Source organism: Nomascus leucogenys, chromosome 10, assembly GCF_006542625.1.
Source record: "Nomascus leucogenys isolate Asia chromosome 10, Asia_NLE_v1, whole genome shotgun sequence".
Taxonomy (NCBI): domain Eukaryota; kingdom Metazoa; phylum Chordata; class Mammalia; order Primates; family Hylobatidae; genus Nomascus; species Nomascus leucogenys.
The window spans coordinates 30,063,060-30,089,294 of record NC_044390.1 but is presented as its reverse complement, the minus strand read 5'-3'; the positions used below and the strand labels follow the sequence as shown (position 1 = coordinate 30,089,294).

The following is a 26,235-nucleotide window of genomic DNA, read 5'->3' as shown; positions in this document are numbered from 1 at the left end:
ACTAAGCTCTTGGGCACACCCACGTAGGGAAGATGAAGAAGAACCAGGAGAGATTCTGAGAAGGGGAGAAAGGTAGGAGAACAGTCAAGTGTCACGTGCAGGAAGCCATACAGAAAAAAAAAAACAAAAAACCTGCCTTAAAGAAAATAAAGTTTCCAATGAGACAGCTGCTGCAGATGGGTCAAGTAAATGAGAACTGAGAAATCATTAGTCTAGCAATATGGATGTCACTACTTATGGAAAAAAGTTGTTGGAGGCATGGATGGTGGAGGTGAAAACACTAAGTTCATGAGACAATGGAAGGAGGGACATGGGAGACTCTAGGTATAATTATTTCAAAGAATTTACTGAAAAACATGCGTGTAGAAAAACCCATCATTCTTTCTGTCATGTATTCTTTCTGCCACATAACTAAACAGTTTTTTCAAAGCTAAGTCTTACTTTTTCCTTGAAGTAGATTATTCCAACCTCTTCAGAAATTCTAGCATAGTTCCATATTATCAAGCAATTCAGCAGTGCGTATGTTAAAACTTTAGTTTTCTAAGGGGTTTTAAAATTCTTAACAGTCTCACAGTTCTCGAACTGCACCAAGGAACCCTGAGGTACCACAGTGAACTCACAGGGGCACTATGGGATATTTTTAATTTTTGAGGGAAACTCAGTGATACTTGACATCACTTGCACACCAAGTAAACTACTAGTTCAGCCTCAGGGTAGTTCACAGTTTCAAGAAGACAGTACACTATACTCCTTCAATGATGTTACATCTTTGCAGAGCTGAGTTTTCTATAGTTGCTATGATAAAAAGCAAATATCAGGTGAAAATCAATACGGAACATAAAGTGAAAGTGGCAGCATTGTAAATGATTCTAGGATTTGAGACACTGTGCAGTGCCCATAAGATGCATACAGATCCTTAGTAAGAATCAAGTAAGGATATCTTCTTTCAATTTATGTGTATTATTTTTTTAAATGGTCATTAGTTGTTAGGAAATAAATATTTATTAAGTTGTTTAGAGAAAAATACTTAACAAATAGAACCGTTAGGTATTTCTATTGGTCTAAGAGTGCTGTGAAAAAAAATGACTAAAACACTAACGGTGCAGTGAACAGAGAAAGTTTGGGAACCTCTGAGTTAGCCACCCTTTAATTGACCAAGGATATGAGTGTCATGCATAAATGAAATTTAATGAAAACTTTCTGAATTGATTTCTGTTACCAGTTGCTAATTCTCACCTAGACAAGTGGTCTATCATCACTTGCTCTGCAACAATCTGTTTCTTCTTCTCTGCAGCCACAATTTCCTAGGAGGATTAAATAAAGACAATTTCACCATCCATAAAGCAGAAACATACAATACTTAACACAAAAGTTCTAAAACATAAATTAAATATCTCTGATTTCCATCTTAGATGTAGATGGAAATAGATTACTATTATAGATTATAGATTACTTTCCATCATTACTAAATTTAAATTTCAATCATTTAATCTACAAATATCATTTATTTTCTAAGAAATAATACACTTAAATTTCAGTAAAAATCATCAGAATTTTCATGAGCTGTCTTTGCATTTTATGGAGCAGACTAAAGGAGAAAGAGACTATGGCATCCTTCCACTCTATTCCTCCCGTCAAGAGATGTCCTGCAAAAGGCATCTTAACCTACTCCAAAAAGGCTACCGACACTGACACAAAATAAGCTTAGTCTAACACTATTCACAGCAAAAGAAGGCAAAACTGAGTTTGAATTGTTCGACCTTTCATAAAATATCTAAAACAAGGAAAAACAAAACAAAGACTCTCCTCATCAAAAGTATAATATTTTCTCTGCATATAATGCATCAATAATATTTAATAAACTTTTCTCAATTACTAGCTTGATTAAACTTTCTTAATACTATTTTTCACTTTTCCAATTCATCTGAAACTATTTTTACTATTTTTTTAGGTCATATCTAATTGAAATACTGGTAATCATTCAATTCCAATTATATTATCATGCAGCTATAATGACTAAAATGTATCTTTAGAAAGGCAAATAAAAGAGGTTAAAAAATTAAGAGGTCAAAATAAAGCTTGCTCTATTTTTAGAATGTAAATTACTGTCATCCCCATTGATCACTCCGATAAATGAAATTAAGATAGAGGCTTTGTAACCTTAGAAAAAAGGCTTTATTTAAAATATAGACAAAATATCAAATAAGAATGTCTAAAGACATATCATAAAAACAAAAAGTAAAACCTTGTAAGAAAATTGGAAAAGTTGGGCACAATTATTTAAATGCTATTTAGCCTACACTAAATTTAGTTTTTTTGGCTTTTTTTGAGACAGGCTCTTGCTATGTTGCCCAGGCTGGAGTGCAGTGGCACTACCACAGCTCACTGCAACCTCCGCCTCCCAGATTCAAGTGATTCTCATGCCTCAGCTTCCCGAGTAACTGGGACTACAGGTGTATGCCACCATGGCTGGCTAACTTTTGTATTTTTAGTAGAGACGGGGTTTCACCATGTTGGCCAGGCTGGTCTCGAACTCCTGGTCTCAAGTGATCCACCAGCCTCTGCCTCCCAAAGTGCTTGGATTATAGGAATGAGCCACCATGGCCAGCCTAAATTTAGTTTTAATAAGAATGTTAAAACAAAATTTAATAAGAATGTTAAAACTAAATTTAATGTAGGTTAAATAACACTTTTATTTAGCCTACACTAAATTATTATTAAACATTATTATTTAACATTATTTAAATATTATTTAGCCTACACTAAATTTAGTTTTTGGTTTGGTAGAAATTCAAAATGTGTAGTTTACACATTTAATATGTCCTCTATAAAGCTTATGTTATTTAATACATCTTGTGTCACTCTCTAAGCTCATGATGCTTTATAAGATTTTTATTTAGTAATAAATTTAAAACAGCAATTAAAATGTTTAAAAATTAGCACAACCTAAAAGTAAAGCAAGGTATATTTTTTAATATCTAAGAGTGATTCATAAAGTGGACACTGACTAAAACATTAAAATTATACACAGAAAAGATCCACATCGGCTGAACACAGACGTAAAATCCAGACAGAAACCAAAGAGGGGAGATTAATTAACACCATAGAGCCCATGCAGAAAGCCCACCTTCAGTGTTGAAGCTTATGGTGGTTTATGCTTTGTAGGAGGCACACTGATTTAGAGATATGTGTAAACATAAAGCAGATTAGAAGCAGAAGCGACACTGATGGAAGGATCTATCAACACTAGAAAATGACAAAGGAGCTAGATGAGATGGACACAAAAACCGTAGTTTCACTGCTTCTATTGTCACTTAAGTAGTTTACAATTAAATAAAGAAGTTTTCACCTACATTTTTAAAACAAATTGGTGCTAATTTCAGATGCCCTGAAAGCTTACTCATGTAAACGTTTCCTTAGGGGAAGAAGGAGACAGTTAAATGAGTACTACCAAAATAAAATAAAACTTGATAATGAATTTAGATACATTCCTCCTAATAATGTAGTTGTAAGGAAAATAAATCCATTAACATCCAGATTGCTTTGAATTACATCAAGATCAATTCCCAATGAGCCTTAATTACTGCAATACCCATTTCAAATATAACTTCAGGGATATATCAAAATAAGCCTGATTTGAAACACTATTTTCCTTATAAAGTAGCTTTTTTTAATTCTTAGGATAATCCTGATAATATTCATTCTATTAAACATAAATATCCAAGTAATAATAGGCACCAAAAAAATAATGTGCACGTGGTTTAAGTAAAAGAACTCACAAATTTGCAACTTGGGACATCCACAGAAAATCAGTTCACGTAGTCCAGAGATTGATTATATATAGCTATTAATTCAGAACATAATTGATTCTGGATGATTGTGACCCAAATAAAATATATATTGAATTGCCACTCAATGATAATAGTAATGTAACTAACTAAATCCATATTGCTTTGTTACTATGTATGCTATTTATGCTATCGAAACCAGAGTTTTCCCAACTTGTGAGCCACCCACACTGGCATTCCAACAATCTGTTATAAGTATGCCTAAGACATTAATCACTACTTGGGTTTCTGGGGTGGTCAGTGACCTCCAACTCCAAGCAGCTTGGTCTCCTTACCCCAGAACATTACAGAAATGTTTTAATTATCTGTTTGTGCCAGAACTGGTCTAAACCATACTTGCCAACCTAATTGATTCTGTAAAAGACATAATTTAAAGTTAATATTGAGCATCTGGAGTTTTGCTTCACTTTTCCTAAAAAAGAAAAATAACTTATTTCTGGAATTTCTTTAACTGGCCTGAATTTATCTAATGTTAGGAGCTCATTACTTCAAAAAAATAACCAGGCTGCTTTTTTGGGGGAGGGGGTGACACCAAATAAACTCACTAACATAAATAGCAGCCAACTCACATTTTGAACAGTATAAACTAAATTCCTCAAACACCTAAAGATTCAAGACAATTTTTTTACAGAATATATACCAAATACAATTCAATCATTTATAAAAATGAGGATTCAATTTTCCACTAATGAATATTCATTTCAATTGTTGCAATTATTTATTCCATTCAGTCTTTAAAATCTTAGAAAGCAAATAAGATTAATGGCTCACCAAATAAGTAAAAATGCTGACAACTTACTGCATCCAATTTTCTTGCCCTCTGTTGTTTATCGCAAGGGTTGTCTGCATAACCTTGCTGTAAGAGGGCTTTCCTATCCAGAGTTGTAAGGTCATCTGTGTTGGCTTCTTCATCTTGCACACACTATGCATGAAAGAAATAAACGAAGCATCATACACATATTTAGAATGTTTGTTTTTAACAAAATATGGGAATAGATAACCACGGAATATCTCAGTGACTATTTGTACAACAGTTAAAAGTACAGGCTCTGGAAATCAGATTGCTTATATGTGAATCCAGCTCTTCCACTTGCCCGCTAGATGACCTCTCTCTGCCTCAGGTTACTCATAGATAAAATGCGAATTAATAATAGGAACTATTTCACCAGAAACAAAAAGGATTAAGAGATAATACAAGTCCAACACTTTATAAAAACTACTTGACATAGTAAGCATTAAATAAAAGTTAGCAGCTATTATAATTATTATTGTCCAATTTGAATCTTTGAAAAATTAATAAATGTGGGCATGTCTACTCCATTATAAAATTAAATTCAGAAATAAAATACTAAAAGATGAGTGTAACCTTCGAGGTAAAAGATTCTTTGGGATGCTAAAGAGATAAATACCAAATTGTTCTTTGACTATGAGATGTGTTTACGCTACCCTAGCAAAACAAAAAAAAAGTTTCCATTAAATAGCAACTTGTCAAATCTAATAGATTATAAGATTTCTTCCCCCCAGGGCTTATTCTTATTTTAGATCTTCTTTGAAAGGTCACACTCTATCTTAATACTCCTCTCTGTCTTTATGACCTTTGATTGCTATGTAAAATTTTGTTATATATTTGTTTAGGATTTATTGCTTGACTCTCCTAATGTAAGTTCCATGAAAGCAGGGACCTTGTCTGTCATTTTTATTGCTGTATCCCTGGTGGCAGAACAGGATAACACAAAGTGAGCACTCAATAAATATTTATTCAATAAATGAATAATGAATCTCGCTTAGGTATTTAAAAATCAATTTATGAAGATACTTTATCATTTTATTTATTTACCCACTAATATACTTCTTTCTAAATAGTGATTTATTTAAACAGGCACCAAAAAGATGCTTAGTATTCATAGGTAAATTAAGCAGATTAATTTAATGCATATATTCAAATATAAGCAAAGCACTGTATTTTGTTCAGGTTGAAAACACTTTCAAAATAATTTTATTTTGTGTCAGCTTGTTTTCAACCTTTTACAAAAGGAAAACTGATATTTCCACTTAATATTGCAAATTCAACCTCCCAAAACCAGACTTCCTTACAGTCTTCCCCTACCTCCAGTTAATGGTAACCCTTTTAGGCCAAAAGCCTTAGATCTATTTTTTTTTATTTTAAAATATTTAATTGACATAAAAAATTGTAAATATGCAATGTGTACAGTATAATGGTTTGATATACATATAGATTATGTAATCATTATCACAATCAAATTAATTAATACATCCATCACCACACATAGTTACCATTTGTATTTGTCTGCATATATGTGTGTGTGTATCATTAAGACATTTAAAATCTGCTTTCTTATCAAATTTCTAGAAAAAAATACAGTATGATTAACTGTAATCACCACAAATACAGTAGTTCCTCAGAACTTATTTATCTTATATCTGAAAGTTCATATCTGTTCACCAAGTCCCCATTTTCCCAACCCCTCCCCCCGAGTCCCTGGCAACCAATATTCTACTCTCTGCTTCTGTGGGTTCAACTTTTTTAGAGTCCACATATAAGTGAAAACATAGAGTATTTGTCTTTCTGTGCCTGGTTTAATGTCCTGCACATTCATCCTTGTAGAGTCATTCTCGGTCTTCCCTTTCTCTCAGGTCCATAACCAATCCACTCAAAAATCTTCTTAGCCCTACCTTCAGAATCTGTCAACAATATGACTTTGTGAGACACTATGACGTTCCAAGTCTGAAGCTACCATCACCTAGGTCCAAGCCATCATCGTCAAATTTTGCCTGGATTATTGTGACAGTCTCCTCAAAGGTCTTCCTGCTTTTATCTTTGTCCTATTCTCAATAAAGCCCATCCTCAATAGAACAAAGTAGCTTTCTGCCTCACAGAAAAAGGCAAAGTCCTTCCTTGGCTTGTGTGGCCTCCCTGATCTGCCTCCCAAACTCCCTTTAACTCTCCGACCAACCTCCTTCCATCTCTCCCTTGCTCTCCCTCCTTTGACCACACTGTCCTCCTCAATATTTCTTAAACACTCCTACTTCATGACACAGAGTTTCTCCTGACTAGCCTGCTCCTCAGGTGTATGCTAAAATGCTATCTTATCTAAAGGTCTCCCCTGTGATCCTATACAAGTTGCTATCCCATACCCAAAGCCCTGACTTTCCTAGATCCCTTCTATACACCACACTTTTCACCATGTGTCATACAAGCTGGGTTGACTGATTAATCATTCCATTGATTGATTTTTTTTTCTCCTTGCCATTTCCTTCCATTAGGATATAAGCTCTTTAGAGGCAGAAATTTTTGTCTGTTTTATTCACTGACTTACCCCCAGTGCCTGGACAGGGGTATTGCATAAAGTTAAGCATTCAGTAACTGTGTGTTGAAAGAATAAATAATAAATGAATAAATTATATTGATCATTTCTAAAACTAAAAGTTTTTTTAGAGTGAAAAAAGAGGTATTTGAAATGAATATGATACGTACAATTAGGAAATAAAGATTATTTTCTACAAAAGTGAAGTTTAATGATTTTCATGTTTAATTTCAAGATGTTTCATTATTTTAAAAATATACATGTACACATAAGTTTGCATTTTAGGTAACAAAACAATCTGACAACAAGAGATTCATCACCTTTTATAGTAAGTGGAAGGAAAACTCAGCAAATGAAATTTACCATTAGAATTGCCATGGTTTGGATGTTTGTCCCCTCTAAGCCTCATGTTGAAATTTAATCCCCAATGTTAGAGTGGTGTTTGGGTCATGGAGGTCGATCTCTCGTGAATAGATCAGTGTTGTCCCTTGGAGGTGAGTGAGTTTTCATTCTATTATTTCCCAAGAGTGCTGGTTGTTCAAAAGAGCCTGGCACCTCCACATGCTTTCTTGCCTCCCATGTTGCTATGTGATCTCTGCACATGCTGGCTTCCCTTGACCTTCCATCATAAGTAAAAGCAACCTGAAGCCCTTAGCAAATGCCTAATCTTCAACTTTCTAACCAACAGACTCATGAAGCCAAATAAACCCTTCTTTATACATTACCCAGCCTCGGGTATTTCTTTATAACAACACAAAACGAATGAAGACAAGAATCAAGCAGAGTCAAACTTCTATTTTACAGTTCAACTGATTATCAGTTGACTCATGTATCATACTGACTAGTTAGCAATGATAGCCTTTAGTTCTTGCCCTGGATCCTAAATGTTTCTAATTTTAGCTTTGCTTTACCAGTAAAGAGAATCAATTTACATGTTGATCTCTGCTTTAAAGAGGGGCTTATATTTCTGATATCAGGGATGTCTTCTATTTCCAGAGATTACTAGTGTTAATTCATGTAATTGTAATAGAATTTACTACTAGGCCATTTATATGGCAGTTTTGATTCTCATAATGGTATACATTTAAAAAGACATCAAATAAATTCCTCAAACCCCTTAAGTACAAAAATATTATATAGAGAATCTACAGAAATGCTTTTTAACTAGAAGTTCTTCTGTAAGACCACTAAAAACATATTAAACTTAGTAATTTCACACCTTTAATATAGATTCTAAAAATCAAAGTGGCAAAATAGCATATTTTCCAGAAGAATTTATGTGCATATTGGCTTCTATAAAACTCTTTATTCTTACTATATAAATACTTACCAATTTTATGGAAATATCTGCAAATAAAATTTGTTTTTCTCTTAAACCAAAAGTAAAAAAAGTCCTCACTTGAATTTGCATTCAAGGAAATAAAAGTTTTACTTAAAAAATATTTTGAACCATTTTGCTGCCACTCAGTAAGGCATGTGCTTACAGAAACCTTCATTCTGTTTTCCCAACATCTGTACAGTGATCTAAATATCATTTGGTATATCCTGCAAACAATACACAGCAAGATGCTAAAAGGTTATGAAATTATCTTGCCTAGTATTATAGACACCAGATTATCATATTTCTGTGTTTATGTTTGGGTCTGGAAAAATGTTTTCAAAATGAGAAAGATCAAATAATCCCATTAATTTTGTTACTCTTTCAGCTAAATACTGTGTGATTTATTTCACTCTAGATAGTTCCTACATGGATTAAAAAATAGCTGAAACGTCATACCAACTTATAAATTTATTATTATTTACCTACAGGAAAATGCTAAGCAAATACAACATTAAAACTTTCCTGGAAACACATTACTCTTACAGAAAGTTAACTGAATTAAAAATTATATCTTAAAATTAAAAATTCTCTTCTTCATGGGCACTAGTATCATGTTTTTCAAATTATTCCTTCTAAAAATCAAGATTGACTTTTTCTGTATGATTATGAAAGCCATTACAATTATTATGTTTAATTTATTATTATATTCATTAATAGTGAATTTATACCTAATATTACATAAAAACATAACAATTTCAGCAACACATGATGTTAAAAAATCATTTCCCATAATGAGACAAAAGACAGTAATGGAGTAATGGTAGTTTTTGCACAAAACAGGATCACTATAAAGTCTCAAATCACTTATCAATTTTAAAATTTAGACTGTCAGACCAACTGAGTTCAAGACAGCTATGTCAACAAAATACATTACACTGTCTTATTTCTAATCCCAAGGTACGTGAAAAACTTCTAACAGAGAAAAGGTGACAAAACTATATGGCTATAACTTTTTTGTCAGAAAATGATGACAATAACCCTTTAAATTTTTGTGAAAAACAAACTAGTCAATGTAAGTAAAATATTTACAACAGTCCTTGCTATGCAGAAATAAATGTTAGCTATTATACTTATTATGACTAATAGCAAGACATGTCAAACAAAAAGAGATTTCTGTAATATGTGCAGTTTTCTTTAAATGTCATTAGAATTTTTTAAAGCCTCATACATTACCTTTTCATCTATCTTGTTTCTTGGAGACTGTTTATGTGTAACATTTGATTTTGTATTTTCTGCATTTCTCTGACTATACTGCTTATAGCCCTCTTTCATTTCAGTTATACATTGCTTATATTTTAGTTTATATTTGTCTGTTGGTGCTGGCAAATTTTCAGGTATTATGTTCTGATCCTATAGGTAAAAAGAAAAATGCATGCTATCAGAAAAAAAAAGTATTAATTTTCCTTATTGGCATTAACAGGTTTACCTTTTACCTTAGCATCCATTCCTTAAAAATGACCATTATATTCAATGTTCTAAGCAGAGATGGTATTTAAGACATTCAACTGGTACCGACAGTATCACTGACCAATCAGAGCAGACAGAACTGCTCGGAATGGGCACTTACCTTAAATACCAGTAATTTTATACCTTGTTTCCTAGCTGAAGATCCATTCTGGTTCCAATAGAATTTAAGAGGAGAAAAATTGACTTATCTTTCTTCTTGGGAGTTTTAGATAAGCTTTTCTTCTGCCCCAGAAGAACTTCACTGTTAATCATTTTTTCATAATAGATAGAGCAATTGAAGATCACTAATACTGAGAAGCATTGGTTGTCATCTCTAGAATATCAAGATATTTTATCTATTTGCAAGCATGGAAATATTTGCAAATAAAGTTTGTTTTTCTCTTAAACCAAAAATAAACAAATGTCCTCATTTGCATTTGCATTCAAGGAAATAAAAGTTTTACTTAAAAAATATTTTGAACCATTTTGCTGCCACTCAGTAAAGTATGTGCTTACAGAAACCTTCATTCTGTTTTCCCACTAGCTTTACAGTGACCGAAATATTATTCGGTTCCCTACCACATTTTCATGCGAGTGAGAGATAATAGAGTCAGTGGATAAGAGAAACCTAAAAGAAGTGCTATACAAATACAAGGGCATATTGTATTGACCTAGGGAGGGACAGGCATTCCAAAATGAGCTTTTTATAAAGCCAGTCCAACCCTTGAAAAGTGTTGAGGATATTCATGTCTAACCCAGAGGAGAAGGATGAAGCAAAGCTTCAGGGTATTATTCATGCAATTTTCCAAAATGAAACTAAGAACATGAATAGAGTCAGCTATATGAAAAGACAAACAAAAACAGAAAAGCCCTACTCCTATACTAGTCAGAATCTATATTCAAATTGTGAACAAAACACTAGATACGTTTTAAGCATAAACATGTCTCAAGGAGACAACCTGGAATGAGCATAGCTACCTACTCCATAGTATCCCAGCAGCCTAAAGTATGAATCAGTTTCCAAGAGACCAGCCTTACATTGCTTAACCAGCAAGATCTGATCTAAGAGTTTGCCATATTTTAAAAATTCTTCAATTCCATATTAGGATATATGTGTACTTTACCGATTTCATTTAAAAATTTTAAAATACCAATTTCCCTGTGTGACAAAATGTAAAACAAGTAAAAATTATTTCACCAACCTTATGGTTTGGTATTTAAATACATAAAATATTCAAACTTGGCAAAACATAGACTGAACATAATAAAATTTTTAAATTTTATTAAGAGATTAAATCCAGTGCTAATAATGCATACTAAAATTCTGAAAATTGATAAGCAAATAAATACTAACCAATTTATTTAGATGGTACTGAGTATATGGAGTTTGACATGGTGTGATCCAGCCCAGAGTAGAAGATGAATTTGGCAGGTTTGCTGTACTAAGTGGAATATATGAAAAATTATCCTAAAAAAATAAAATTAATGATATTTCTTATATGCTATGTGTAATATTGCATTTTAATGTTTATTATATTAAATACTAAATAAAAATTACCTCATCATCAGAGTCAACAAGGCTTCCCAAATCAAGTCGTGGGACCCTGAAAGAAATAATCTATGTATCCCGTAACTTTTTAACATGAAACTTTAATAACTGCAAATCTTAGATGTTACATCTTTTATAAATAGGTACACTGAAACCAATAGTGCCATGGCTTCTACTGGCTTGTGATAGGCTTTTGTTAAACGTTCAGTAATTTTTCAAACTGGTCATTAAACACATCCATCATTAAAAATACATATAAATTTATAATTAAACTAAATTATATTAAATAAACATTTGGCCAGGCACTGTGGCTCATGCCTGTAATCCCAGCACTTTGGGAGGCCGAGGCAGGCAGATCACCTGAGGTCGGGAGATTGAGACCAGCCTGACCAACATGGAGAAACCCCGTCTCTACTAAAAATACAAAATAAGCCAGGCGTGGTGACACATGCCTATAATCCCAGCTACTGGGGAGGCTGAGGCAGGAGAATCACTTGAACCTGGGAGGCGGAGGTTGTGGTGAGCCGAGATTGCGCCATTGCACTCCAGTCTGGGCAACAAGAGTGAAACTCCGTCTCAAAATAAATAAATAAATACTCAAAATTCATCACTTCCTGATGATTTCACTGTACTTCACTATTATCTGTGCTCTAGAGATTATCTATGTATCCATGTTTATCCTGTCTCTATGGTAGTGTAATAGTGTGCATCTCTTTCCAAGGCTGTGCTCAGTGATGTCGTATAGGTACACTGAAACAGACTTGGTGGGATTATTTACACTGAAATTGGCAAATGCTATGAATAGGACTTGGTTTAATATTTGGTTGATTTCGGAAACTTTAACAAGTGGTGGAGAAAATGTTAATAATGCAGATTCAACCTAAAATTATATCATGTCTATACCTGTCACACAGTGAATAGCCCCAAAATACACTGAAGAAACATGGTTTTATATTGAAAACTATTATTTGACTCAGCCAAGAAATCACTCATGTCACTTTTTAAAGTAAATAAAAATATTAACCAAAATTCATGTTGGAACTACACTAGTTCATCAGTTACAACCACAGGTTAGCTAGAGATATAGAGTTCAGCAACAAAACAAAGAGACAATTCTGTGAAAATCGATTGGCTACATGGAATCTACAAGACAGACTATATATTTGATTAATATTTGTAAATTGATTGCTACACATCCTTTATAGTAGTAAAAGCTATAATCAACTTAATATATGCTTAAATTTCTTTATAATAAACAAGTAAATTTTACAATAAACTTATAATACACTTTCAGAAAACCAGTCCTTAAACTTTTCTCTGCACACAACTGACACAGCCATTGTTACTCACTCAATATATTGGATCTAGTGCTTGCACCTAACTCTATTCTTTATGTCAAGATGAGCACACAGGTAATCTATCACACAGAACCACATAAATGTTGATGTTTATTCATTTTGATCTTCAGAAATGTCAATATTGTGTGGTTCAGCCTAGTAAATTACTAAGTTTTTAATTTCTATTTTTAAAGAAGCTCTGTAATCTAAAATACTTGAAAGAATATAAAAATCGTATTATTCCAAATTTTAAAAGTCAAAATAACATGTAACATAAAACATAAATTAATATACTCTAAACCAAAAATAAAATAATTTTAAGATTCATAAAATTGTCATACTCCTCAAAATTAAAGCACAGACATAATTATCCTTAAATTCATGCCAACTAGATGAATTATACAAGGATAAAAATTTACACATCTCTTTAATAAATGCACATAGCTGAATTTTCCAAATAAACGAATATTTTCACTTTTTCAGGAAAATGTAAAATATATTAAGGAAAATAAAAAACCAAAGAAGTATTACCTATTATTCTACCATCTTATCACAAAAGCTATTTTAATTTTGGTATAGTAATTTTCAGGCTATCCATATGCATATAGATTTTTCTGTGGTTCACAATCATAGCTACATATATAATTTTGCTTTCTTTTTTAACTAGTCAATGTATGATATATATGTGCCCATTAAACAGTCCAAACGTGAAGAAACATAACTTACACTGGTGGGCAAGAATTCTGGTTTGTCCATGATTCAGAAGTCCACCTTTGCTTTAATTTAAAAAAATTTTTTTGAATTAGTATGAATATAAATATACCCTTTATACTTTAACAGATACACAATAAGTCAGTGCAATAAAGCTAATTATAATTTTTCTCAGTAGACTCTATATAATAAATACTTATTAAGCCCCTTCCTACTGTGCTTGAGACACAGATAAAATGGCAAGCAAGACAGATAATCCCTACCCACATACCACTCTGCTGGAGAAGACTTTCTCTCAAATAAACAATAATGGAAAAAATAGGTCTGTAACAGAGCGATTACATAGCAGTATGCCCAACCTACTCTAGGGAATTTAGGAAGCTTGTTTTTTTTTTGTTTGTTTTGTTTTTTTCTTAAGGCAACCTTTAACAGGAGTTCTGACAGATAAGGAGGAGTTAGCTAGATGAAAAGAGAAGAAAGAAAATTGGTTCAGCTAGGAAACAACTTGTACTGCACAGGCCTCCAGATAAGAGCTAGCATTTGGAAAGGGGTAAAATCCAGAGTGCGAGGGGGGTAGGGTCAAGCTCTTACATTATAGTACAAGTTAGGGAACTTGGACCTTGTTTTTAAGGTAATGGGAAGACAGTGAAGGGTTTGAGAAAGAAAGTAACAAATATATGCATGTGTTTGTAAACATTCAATCTTATTGCCAAAAAAAACTGCAAGGCATGAAAATTACAGCAAGCTTAGCCACCATGAAATAGAAGATATATATGAGTCTTAGGAAAACTTCAAGTTAATGAAAATAGAAAATAATTCACCCATCAGCACTTATACCCTATTTCTGAAATGTTATCTGACTTGTGCTTTTTTTGTGATATTAGTAGCAACCACAAAAATTACATTCTACCATTTTCCTTTTTTTATATTTTCCTTAAACAAATATTCTTAAATAACAATAATAATACAATAAGTTTAATTTAAAAAAATAAAACTAATTCAAGCAGTGGCAATTTTTTAAGTAATTATTATCTTCAATTTTGGTGGTTCCATTCTTCAAATCTAGGAAATGTTGATCCTAAATATCTGTGAATATAAGTAGTCATAAAACATGAAGAAAAGGTAAAAAAATTATTTATAAGTCATCCTGAAAGAAGATTATATAGAGCTCACATACTTGTAGAGGCTTCTTTCTTCCAAAGAATGGCTGAATTTGGCTCCTAGAAGTGGCAGCAACTCCTTTAACCTCTAAATCCATTCAAGTTCCTGTATTTATCATGCAGTATACTTTGAAAAAGGTAGAGTAAATGTTAAATGATAATTATTACTCTAATTTTAAATAAGTCATACACATTACCTAACAAGTTTACCTGGAAAGAAATCACAAGGTTAATCACTTTTAGTGCTTTTACCAATATCAACTTTTTATAGAGCAATTACATTATGCCCTGTGTTAGTATGAATAATGGGCCCCCAAAGAAGGCCATGTCTTAATCCTCAGACCCTGTAAATATGCCACCTTACATGGCAAAAAGGACTTCAGATGAATTAAGAATTTTAAGATGGGGAGATTATCCTGGATTCTCTGGTGGGCTCAGTGTAACCACCAGAATCCTTGTAAGAGGGAAGCAGGAAGAACAGAGTGAGACAGAGAAGATGTAAGGATGGAAGCATAGGTCAGAGAGGGGTGAAGATGCTAGGCATTCTGGTTCTGAAGATGAAAGAAGAGGTCATGAGCAGCCTCCCGAAGGCAGAAGAGGCAAGGAATGGATTTTCCTCTGGCGCTTCCAGAAAGAACCTGCCCTGTTGACAGCTCGATTTTAGCCCCTTAAGACTAATGTTGTACTTCTGACCTCCAGAACTATAAAATAATAAATTTATGTTGTTTTAAACCACTAAGTTTAAAAAATTTTTTAGAGCAACAATAGAAAACTAATGCATCTCCCTCTTCTCTACTACCACGAAATATACATTTATTTCCTTTACTCATTTCTCAAACCTTTATGAGTTTTGGTTTTGCCAGAGTAGGCTGATGAAAATATTTTTAACAAGCAGTATTCTTCATCTAGAACAAGAATAAAATGGAGTAAATGGTCCAATTAGTAATAATGTGGTGATTGGTAAAAATGCTAACAAAAGGATATTGAAAGTAATCAACTTGCAAATATGTACAAAATAAAAATCAAATGAATATATTTCATTGAAATTTTGAAAATTTTATACTTCACATTTATATTTATTACCAAGGATAATTTTACATTTAAATATTTATCCATACTTTCTTTTTCTATAGTCTTAGATTTAATAATAATAGTAAACTATTTCTGTTTTGTTTTTTAAAGGAAAGATAGCATGGCATCCTGCCAGCTAGGAATTAGACAGACATACATTGTAATCCTGATTTTTGCCATTTTCCCATAATTTAAATTTGAAAACTTAATCTCTATGAACCAATGTTTCTATGTAATATGTAAAATGAATTTAATGTTAGTACTTTTCCTGTTGAAATAATGTAACATTCAATAAATGGTAGCCATCATTATTATTACAATATACTTTATTAAAATTAAGTATATTTATTAAAATTATTAAAATATACTTTATTTATGAAATTAATAAAATATATTATTAAAATATACTTTCATTTCATGCCCAGTGAAAGATATCCCAACTCCTTACTAACTTATCTACATGGTTCTCTTCACCCCATCCCTAGAGCTTCTTCCTCTAAAAATCCCTTGCCATAAGCCTGGAATTCCACTCTAAGTAAAGTCAAGGAGACTTATCAACCAATAGTAAACATATTCTGAAAAAAAATACAAATCATTAGATTGAAAAATTCTCCTATAGCACTACAGATGGCTTTCTTTCCAGAGCTATTTTTCACAAAGAAGCAACTTTTAAAAGTTGCTATTGTTTCGTTTTGGAGGCCAGGGTTGGGTTGGTTGTTTAATCACACAAATTATTGTATTTGCGATGATGATTTCTGGCTAACCAACCCAAGTTGAGATAAGGACCCTGAACAATCAGCAAAGTGATTTTCTCCACACATCAGTCTCTCAATTATTTATATCCTAGTAACAGTTATAGCTATTTCAAATCACTATCGGTCATTTAAAATCAGTATAATTTATTTGCAAATTTAAAAAGCAGAAACATGTAAATCCTCAAATGTCCAGGTCCTCCCAGTTCCTGTACTTCCCCAGTCATGACAATCTTCACTCTTCACTGTCATTAGATTTTCATTTCCCTAATAAACTGTCAAGACCATGAAGGTTGGCGCTTCCCGCCCTTAATAAAGCATGGGTAGAAAATATTTAGTTAATAAGTAAACTAATGTATCGCAAAATACATGTATACATTTTATACATATTCTTAGATTCCTTTCATTTCTCTGCATCTAATTGTAACATAATCACAATGCCAACATATAAATTCTGTCTTCAATTAGATAAGATGTTTAAAGCATTACATTATAGCTATTAGTCTTTAATGCTAGACTATAAGCTTCATATTTGCTCACCCTATGTCTCAGGATTTAGAAAGCCCACAATGTAGTAGGAACTTAACAAATGTTTGTTAAATAAGTGAAGTTAGTTAATTCAGAATGACATAACACAAAAGTGATGAACTTAGATACAGTAAGAGTATTCAAAGGGCAATGCCGTCATATATGGAACACTTTCGGATCTATCGAATTACAGCAGTCAGGCAACTGACACCCTATGTAGATAATTTTAAGATTTTGACAGGGCTTCAAAGACAAAAACAGCTCAACCTTCTGATCTTCAAACCGAGCCAGCTGAGACCCAGAAAAGTGAACTGTACTTCGCTAAATGTTTGCCAGTTATTGCAGACCTGAATTCACACATGAGTTTCAGATCTCTTTTCAGTACTACATCCTCACTGGTAAAGGTAATAGAAGAATCTGAGGGGAATTAGCCGTAGGGACTAAAGAATTAGAAATCTAAACTTGGTGGCACAAGAATCAGCAAACAACTGGCTGTGAAAGAATCTTTGAAACCTATGCCAAGGGTTGTTTTGTCAAGCACTGAATATCCCGCTGGGCAATGTTGGAGATAGGGAGTAGCAAAAGGAAGGGATAGCACTTCTAAATGGCTTCTGTCCCCACTCAAATAGCTGCACGTCATGAGATGATATTGCTAGCATATAATAAATACTGTTGGCTAATGTCTTTAGTGCTACCAAAAATAACTGAACACACTTCCCATTTCCCTCATTTTTTTTTTTTAAGGATGACTATTTCCACTACCAATTATTATCAATTCTCTCTTGGTAGTAATATTACTGGCTATTATGTTACTTATATCAAATCAGAAAAAAATGAAAAGCAAAAACTAAACTGATTTAATTCAGCGCATAAATAAGAAAAAAAGAAAGAGATGTAAATACAATTTAGTATTTAAGCTACATGAAGGTAGGGACCAAGTCTATGTTGGATCCCAGACGACTACAGACCCAGATATGTGAATTGAAACTTAGGTCATTCCTAATTTCAAGCAAAACAGAGTAATATCTCCTTTCACCCACATCACTCTCCCTGCTCCCAAATTATATTATACTTCAGAGCACCTGCAGTGTAGCAGAAGGAATTCCCCATCCCCTACCTAACTGGGATTCCTGGACAGGACAGGCGAGGGGCACAAGAGACAGCCAGCCTGATTTCACTTAACAAGCTCGGTAAGAAGAGGTCCAGAGTTAGAAGAGCTGGAAAAGGTATAAACTAGCGCGATTCCTCCAAAAACCGCATTCAGAAAGCTTCAGACAGGACAGTCTAGACAGTCCAGGCCCGCGTCTGCAGGTTGCCCGGCAACAGGCGCCGCAGCGCAGGGCTTCTGATTACACTCTCACCTCCAGGGACGAAAAGGTCGTCGGCCTAAGTCCCTGGTTTGTTCTACACCACCTCCCGCCCCCACCAATCTGCCTCCTCAGTTCCGCTGCCTGGCTGACCCGAACTGAGCTTGTGGCCGTAGACCCCGCCACGCTCTGAGAAGTACTTGCTGGCTGGAAAACCCAAAGGGGTGAAATCTCAGCTACAGCCGCCAGAGCCTCCCAGGGAACTGGCTCCGCGGCGTCCCTAAACCCCGGCGAGGAGCCGGAGCGGACTCACTCACCTGCGCTTCTCCTGAGCAGGGAAACAGCCAAAGTCCGGCCCGGATCCACGGCGGTTGTTGTGTAATTCTTTGTCTAATTGAATTCTGTTTAACATATTTCATAAGGCACCTGTCTGTGCGCAGAGCCCAGAATGACGTTTTGAGGAGAAGAAATTTAAGCATATGCTGCAATATCTGCTCTCAAGGAGCTTGCACTTATTTTTTTTAAAGACTGCAATATATTATCTAGAGATATAGATATTAGACATGGATATCACTTTAAATTTGTGTGAACATGTACATATAGATGATTACATGAATAATTGCATATATATGTGTATTTGTATGTGTATATATAATTAAAATTTAAAATGATGTATGGAAAGGGTAAAGGCCTAGAAATCAAGAAACCTGCATTTTATTCTTTGCCTTTATTTTTTTTGTGTGGGGGAGGGGACGGACTTTCCCTCTTGTTGCCGAGGCTGGAGTGCAATGGCACAATCTCAACTCACTGCAACCTCTGCCTCCCGGGTTCAAGCGATTCTCCTGCCTCAGCCTCCAGAGTAGTTGGGATTACATGCGCCCACCACCACGCCCGGTTAATTTTTTGTATCTTTAGTATAGAGGGGGTTTCACCATGTTGGCCAGACTGGTCTCAAACTCCTGACCTCAGGTGATACCCTGCCTCAGCCTCCCAAAGTGCTGTGATTACAGGCGTGAGCCACCACGCCCGGCCTAAATATTTTTATGTATGCTCTGTACACAATGTCTTGGCATCAACTCCTCATCTATAAAGGGAAAAAGCTGGTTTGAGATAATTCCAAGGTTCCACTCCACTCTAATATGCACTAACTTTCCTAAATTACACAGCCAAGAGTCAGATATTCAAATTAGAAGAGTCTATGAAGGTTAATCCAGTTCTTTCATAATCATGTTTTTCTAATCAGCAGTAACTTTTCAAAATTAGCTCCCTTCAAAATGTATGTATCAAAACGTGAATATTTCCAGTATTTCCTGGAGCAAGTTTGGGAGTAAAAATACAAATAAATTTTTAAACTATAAAAATAGTGAAGGAAATGAGGTATAATGTAATCACTGTATTTTTCTGCTGCACTCCATAAAATTCATCCACCCATTACCCCCACATAGAAAGAAAAGCAAAAATAAATAGCAGAAAACACATAGAAATAGAACAGAAAACTAAATTTAACTTTTAAAAAGTTATAAAAGACCTTAAAAATTCTGGTGCCCGTACTAACCTTGGCCGTTCCAGAAATAGATGTTCAAGAAAATAACATTAGGACATGCACCTGTTGATTCCTGGCAATTAGACTTTTTACACCTAAATTGTTTTAGTATTTCTGAATATAGCTGTCTAAGCCATTGGGACCATGGTCTAAAAAACATAATGATACAATTCAGACATTTTGTTAAAAACATCTATTAGAAGAGCAATAATCTTGGATTATGTTTGACTATATATACTCTACTTTTGCCAATCTTTAAATCTATTACTCCGTGAAATTTCTGTTGTTATTATAGGCAGTTAATTTCTCTATACACTAAATGAAACTAAATTAGCTATCTGTTAACCTTTATCCCTATTAACCTTATCCCTATCAACCTTTACTGTTTTGTAGTTCCAAAATAGTTTGCATTTGAAGCTCAACTTTAAATTTTCATTTACTTGATCATTCATTAATGCATTCAACATTCACTGAGTACCTACTACTTGAAAATATTTTACTTTATCTTTGTTTTTATTTGTTCATTCAGCCACTTATATATTTGACAAACATCCATTGAACACTTTCTATCTTCAAATATACCCAATGTTAGAAAAAGTGAAATATATAAGCTGACCCAGCATTTCCTTTTATATGATTAAGTCAAAAAATTTATTGAGCCCCTCATATGTATATATACATATATATAACAATTAAAATATAGTTTCTGCTCTTAAGAAGCTTACAGTTGTATACAACATTATTAGAAAGTTAAAGAGAACTCATTTATTTATTCAACCAATTTTTATTGGGAGCCTAAAGATTCAGTTCCTGTTCAAGGTGCTAGAGATATAGCAATGAAGAAAATAAAGCTACTGTTGCAGTGACGGTTACAACCTGATAGAGAAGGCAGATGTTAAAAAAAATAAATAACATAAATTCAGGAGGTAATTTAATGCAATGAAGAAAAATAAAACAGGTTAAGTGGATAGGCACTGACAGACAGGAGATGTAGAATGATCAGGAAAGACTTCACTGAAGGGAACTCTATAAAGAGCACTACAGGCAAAAGTAACAGCAAGTGCAAAGGAGCTGAGGAGAGGGCATCCTCATCAAGCTGATGGATGTGGCTGATGCAGAATAAGCCAGGAGAGAATGCAGGAAAGAGGCCGGAGAACTAGCCATGGTCAGATTATGTAGTGTCTTTTGGGCCATACCTAGGACTTTAGATTTTTTATTGTGGCCCCCAACAGTAATGTGAGCCAATTCCCTAAAAGTTCTCTCTCTCTCTCTCTCTGTACATACACATATGTGTATGTATATATGTCTATAGACATCTGTATCTCTCTCTGTGTAGATGTATATATGTCTATAGGCATACACACATATACATATATGTGTATACACACAGAGATTTATACATGGAGAGAACTTTACGTATATAAAGGTATGTGTGTATATACACATGTATGTGTGTATATACACATACATGTGTGTATATGTATATGTGTATATGCCTATAGATATCTGTATATCCAGGAAGAGACATATATATATAGACACATGTAGATGTACATATCTGTATCAATTTATCTATCTGCATACCTACACGCACACATATACACACACCTGTATATATGTTCATGTCTTTGGGTGTGGGATATCAGAAGCTCAGTTTGGACTACGTATGTGATATGAAAGTAGTATATACAGCAATTCTCCATTAGCTGGTAGTAGTCTAGAAATATATTATCTATTGCCCAGTAGAATTCCCATTAGGATCCTTGCATTTTTTGTTTTTTTATAATCTAATTTTCTGCATTTTATTTTTAAAAAGATAGTAGCTGCATCAAGGTAGTTTGTTTTGTTTTTTGTTTTTTGTGTCAAGGTTGACTATGGCGGAACATTCAGCAGATACAAGTATGTGTTCACTTGAATTAAATGGCATTGTAAACAACCTCAAATTACTAAGTAAAGGTATTTATTTGAAACATAGAAATACTAAAAAAAATTAATGTCATGGGGAAAAATGCTGATTTATTACTGAATATCAATATAACTGATGTAATGAATTTAAAACATTAAGCCAAATGAAGTTGATTTATATTGCATTGCAGGTAAAATAGACAATCAAATGTACTCTGTCCATCCCAGTCTCAGTGTATCAATTAAAGCAACTCTTGGAGTCTACCAGTCACCATACAGTGGCTCTGTTCCAAACTCTCAAAAAGGGAAGATTTTGTCAAGAGGAACTACTTGGCTACATTTTCCAGGCATCTATTTTTATCTATCTAAGCAGTCGGTCTCTTCAGACGAAAAAATAGAAGGAAATTATTAAATGTTTGACAAGTTAATAATTTAGGATCACAGTATGTCACTGTATAAGAATTGCCTATTCTTACTCTATTCCCAATCTCTGAGGGAAGTGGCAATATGATTCTAGATTATTTAGAAGAATAAAAATCTATACACGGAAGCTGCGTCTAAGAAACGAATATATAGTGCTTTGCACTCGACTGCCCCATTGTCAGCATCCCGCACTTGTTCTTTACCTAACTTGTGTGGCTTGCATATTGCAATCCGTATTACAATCCAGGCGCACTCTGCAGATTACAGATTGGATCCACAGAAAGCCGTTTGGATGGTTGAAACTCCCTCCACCAGAGGGCGACTCGGAGCTTTCCCTTGTAGCTCAGAGCTTTGTGGAAGCGGAACCCTGCTTTGCCTGTTCTTCCCCACAGCGACACTGACAAGCTGATCCAGCCTGCTGGGCATCCCCGCGCTGGGCTCGAGCCTGTGCAGGAGGATGGAGTCAAGGGAGAGGGTGGTGCAGGAGCGTGGGGAAATCGGGTTGTCTCAGCCGTTACTGGTCCGCGCAGTCAGGGCATCCTCCACATCCTTCCATGGCTCTGAAGAATAAATTCAGTTGTTTATGGATCTTGGGTCTGTGTTTGGTAGCCAGTACATCTTCCAAAATCCCATCCATCACTGACCCACACTTTATAGACAACTGCATCGAAGCCCACAACGAATGGCGTGGCAAAGTCAACCCTTCCGCGGCCGACATGAAATACATGGTGAGAAAGAACTAGGGCTGGGTTCTTAAATCTCTGACTCATCCTGAGGTATCTGGGTGGTAAATTTCACGGACTTAACTTGTACTAATTCAGTCCGGACTTTATATATATGCAGTTAAAAAGAAAAAAAATCACACCTTGGCTGGGCTGTCTTCTCCAGAGTCATAGGAGTGAACAAGAAAGGAAGACTTGAAGTTGTTCCTTGTCTCTTGCGGGGAAGGTGGGGATGCTGGAGCAGTGTTTGGAAGTTGCTTTGTTGCACCACTAAAGTTATAAGTACTGAACACAGGATTATTTTGTTTCCTTTCTTCCATCTTTTAGCTAGCACTTTCCACCCCCCACAACCAAGATACAAGATACCAAAGAAATAGCCCAGGAATGGAGATTCTCTTGCTCTCTTACTTATTTTTATATCATATGAATCCAAGATCAAAACAACACTTCATGTGTAGTATTATATTTGAAAAAAATACAGTACTCTATTGAAGAATAAGCATAAAAAGCATTGGATTATTAAAATAATCCATAGAATTTACAAAATGTTAAATACTTGACTATGAATTGTATGATTGGAAATTTCCCTTGCATTATAACTTTTTCTTGTTTACAAATGCATCATTATGAGCATAAACGTTGATAGTATTAGTCTATTTTATGTACTATGCAGATGTAGATACAGTATAACTCATATCTATTCCAGCTTTCTTCTTTTCTATCCAGTGGAAAACAAAAGTAATTATAAAATCACAACTCAGGCATTAAAATAAGCTCAAAAATGTACTAGTCTACTGTAAAAGAAAATTATACTTTGATGGGGGAGAAAGATTCAAATAGATATCGGAAATGAAACAAGAATAAACTAATCTCTTTAATGCAGAATTGTTAAGATATTTCAATATATAATGTTTACCAGCTTGGGGTTGTCCAAGGCATAAATTAACTAGAAATAAATCTTCAACTGAATTCAGAAATACTAATATTAGTATTAATAAGGGTGATGCCTTTAGAGTTTTATTGTAAATTGTATGATAAAAAAGAGTAAATGTGGGGTTAAATATAATAAATGTTCTTTATATTTCTTTTGTACTCTTTGACTATTTAAAGCAAAATGTGATAACAATGAATTGTGGAGTTTACAGTAATGTAGAAACAAAACACATTATAACCAATGCATAAAAAATGAAGTGAAGTGTCAATAGAATTATTCTGCTGAAGGTTCCTTATATTGTTAAGAATCACAATAATATTTCCGGATGGACCGTGAGAAGTTAAGAATGCATATTTTGATATCTAGAATAACCATTAAAAATACACAAAGAGGTAGAGCTAAAAATCCAGTAAATAGAATACTAAAGTCCTTGATTAATTTTTGGAAAACAGGAACAAGGAACAAAAGAATAAAGAGGGAATCCATTAAAAATAGTAAATGGTAGACTAAAACTTAACCATGTTAAAATTATTATATTAAATGCAAATGACTACTACATACTTTAATTAAAAATAAAGATTATCAGATTGGATTAATGCTTTTGTAACAGAAACACATCACAAATAGATTAAAGTAAAAAATGGAAAAAATATATTATGCAAACTCTAAAATTAAGATAGAGTAGCTATATTTACAGCTACCAAAGTAGATTTTAAGACAAGGAGAACTACCAGAAATAAAAGGGGACATTTAGGAAAATAAAAGGGCCAATTCAACAAAAGACACAGCAATCTTCAATACAAATAAATGTAATAATATATTTCAGTACACAAAAATTGGCAAAAGTAAAGGGAGAAAGAGACAAAACAGTCATAGAGATTTTAATCTTAGTGAATAAGAGAACAAGTAGGTAAAAATCAGTAAAAATAAAACAGATTTGAACATCAAACGATTTTGCCTAATTGATATTAAACAATTTATACCACACTGCAAAATACAAATTCTTATCAAGTATTCATTACATTCATCAATATAAACAATATGCTGAACCATAAAACAAGTCTCAATAAATTAAAAGTATTTGAAATTTTGTTCTATATTTTCTGAAAAAAATAGACTTAAACTAGAAATAAAGTGTGCACAATCTCCCAAAATGTGAAATCAAGCAGCACATACCTAAATGGTCCATAAGTTAAAGAAGAAATAATAATAGAGATTACTATAATTTAGATTTGAATGTTAATGGAAACACAGCATATCAAAAGTTGTGGGATATAGCAAAAGAAGTGTTTGGAAGCATACGCATAGATTTAAATGAATATTTTAGGAAAGAAGAATAGTTAAAAATCAAGACCTATCCTTTCAACTCAAGAAGGTAGGAAACAAGTGTAAATTAAGCACAAGAAAATTTTAAAAAACTAAAGATGATCATAATTTGATGAAATTGAAAGTAAAAGTATGATGGACTAAAATCAATAATATCAAAAGTTGGTTTAAAACTATATATCAATAAAATTGATAAACCAGTAGCAAAAAAAAGATTAATGAAGAAAGACACAACTCAAAAATCAATTTTAAGAATGGAAAATCACTTTTAAAAAACTCCACACATTAAATGGATAGAGAATATTTTGAACAACTTTATACTAATAAATTTGACAACATAAAGAAAATAAATGGACAAATGTCTTGAAAATCAGCATTTTATAAAATTGACACAATATTTTGATATGTTGTTTATTGAAGGATTACTAGTGAATAAGTGCATAAAATGCACTAGTTTTAATGTACAGTTTTTTTTACATATGTATACGTCAGTGAAACTACCTACCTCAAGATTGGAATTTTTATTTCATATATGGGTGCCATGTTATTTATCACATAAAGTCTCATAAACATTACATTCTGTACTATGTGTTTTATAAAGTAACATTAAATCCTTGAACTTTGCCTAATAGAAGTATTGCTTATTATTTTTATTTCTTTAATTTCTATTATTATTTTTCGACTGTTGTATTCTTTGTCTTGTACAAATGAAAGAATCCTGGGTTAGAGATTGATTTTGAACCCAATATAAATCTTTTAACAGGGATATTTAACCAATTTATGAATGAGATCATTCATCTGCATCTTCATCAATCTACATAGTCTTATGCCATTACATAAATTAAATATGTAATTTAAAATACTCTTAACAGAAAATTCAGGTGAATTCTAAGAAAAAAGCAACACCAATCTTATACAAATCTCTTTGTGAAACTGAAAGAGAAAACCTTTTGGAACTTTATGAGT

General features: G+C 33.4%; 2 protein-coding genes across 3 annotated transcripts in view; one reads left to right on the top strand and one right to left on the bottom strand.

The window, feature by feature from the left end:
• CAPS2 (calcyphosine 2) overlaps positions 1–26,235 on the bottom strand; it is a 115,165-nt gene that overhangs the window by 34,172 nt on the left and 54,758 nt on the right. Inside the window, 7 exon segments of the mRNA XM_030819952.1 lie at positions 1,237–1,304; positions 4,648–4,770; positions 9,729–9,905; positions 11,356–11,469; positions 11,560–11,605; positions 13,614–13,663; positions 14,776–14,885. Coding sequence (XP_030675812.1) covers positions 1,237–1,304; positions 4,648–4,770; positions 9,729–9,905; positions 11,356–11,469; positions 11,560–11,605; positions 13,614–13,663; positions 14,776–14,877 — 680 coding nt within the window. The 5' untranslated portion in view covers positions 14,878–14,885.
• The window catches only part of GLIPR1L1 (GLIPR1 like 1), a 40,679-nt gene continuing 37,212 nt past the window's right edge, over positions 22,769–26,235 (top strand). The window contains exon 1 of one of the 2 annotated variants that reach the window (XM_003259559.4): positions 22,769–23,015. In XM_003259559.4, the coding sequence (XP_003259607.1) occupies positions 22,842–23,015 (174 nt within the window). In that variant the 5' untranslated portion in view covers positions 22,769–22,841. The remainder of the gene's footprint in view (positions 23,016–26,235) is intronic. The other variant, XM_003259560.4, reaches the window with a different exon arrangement.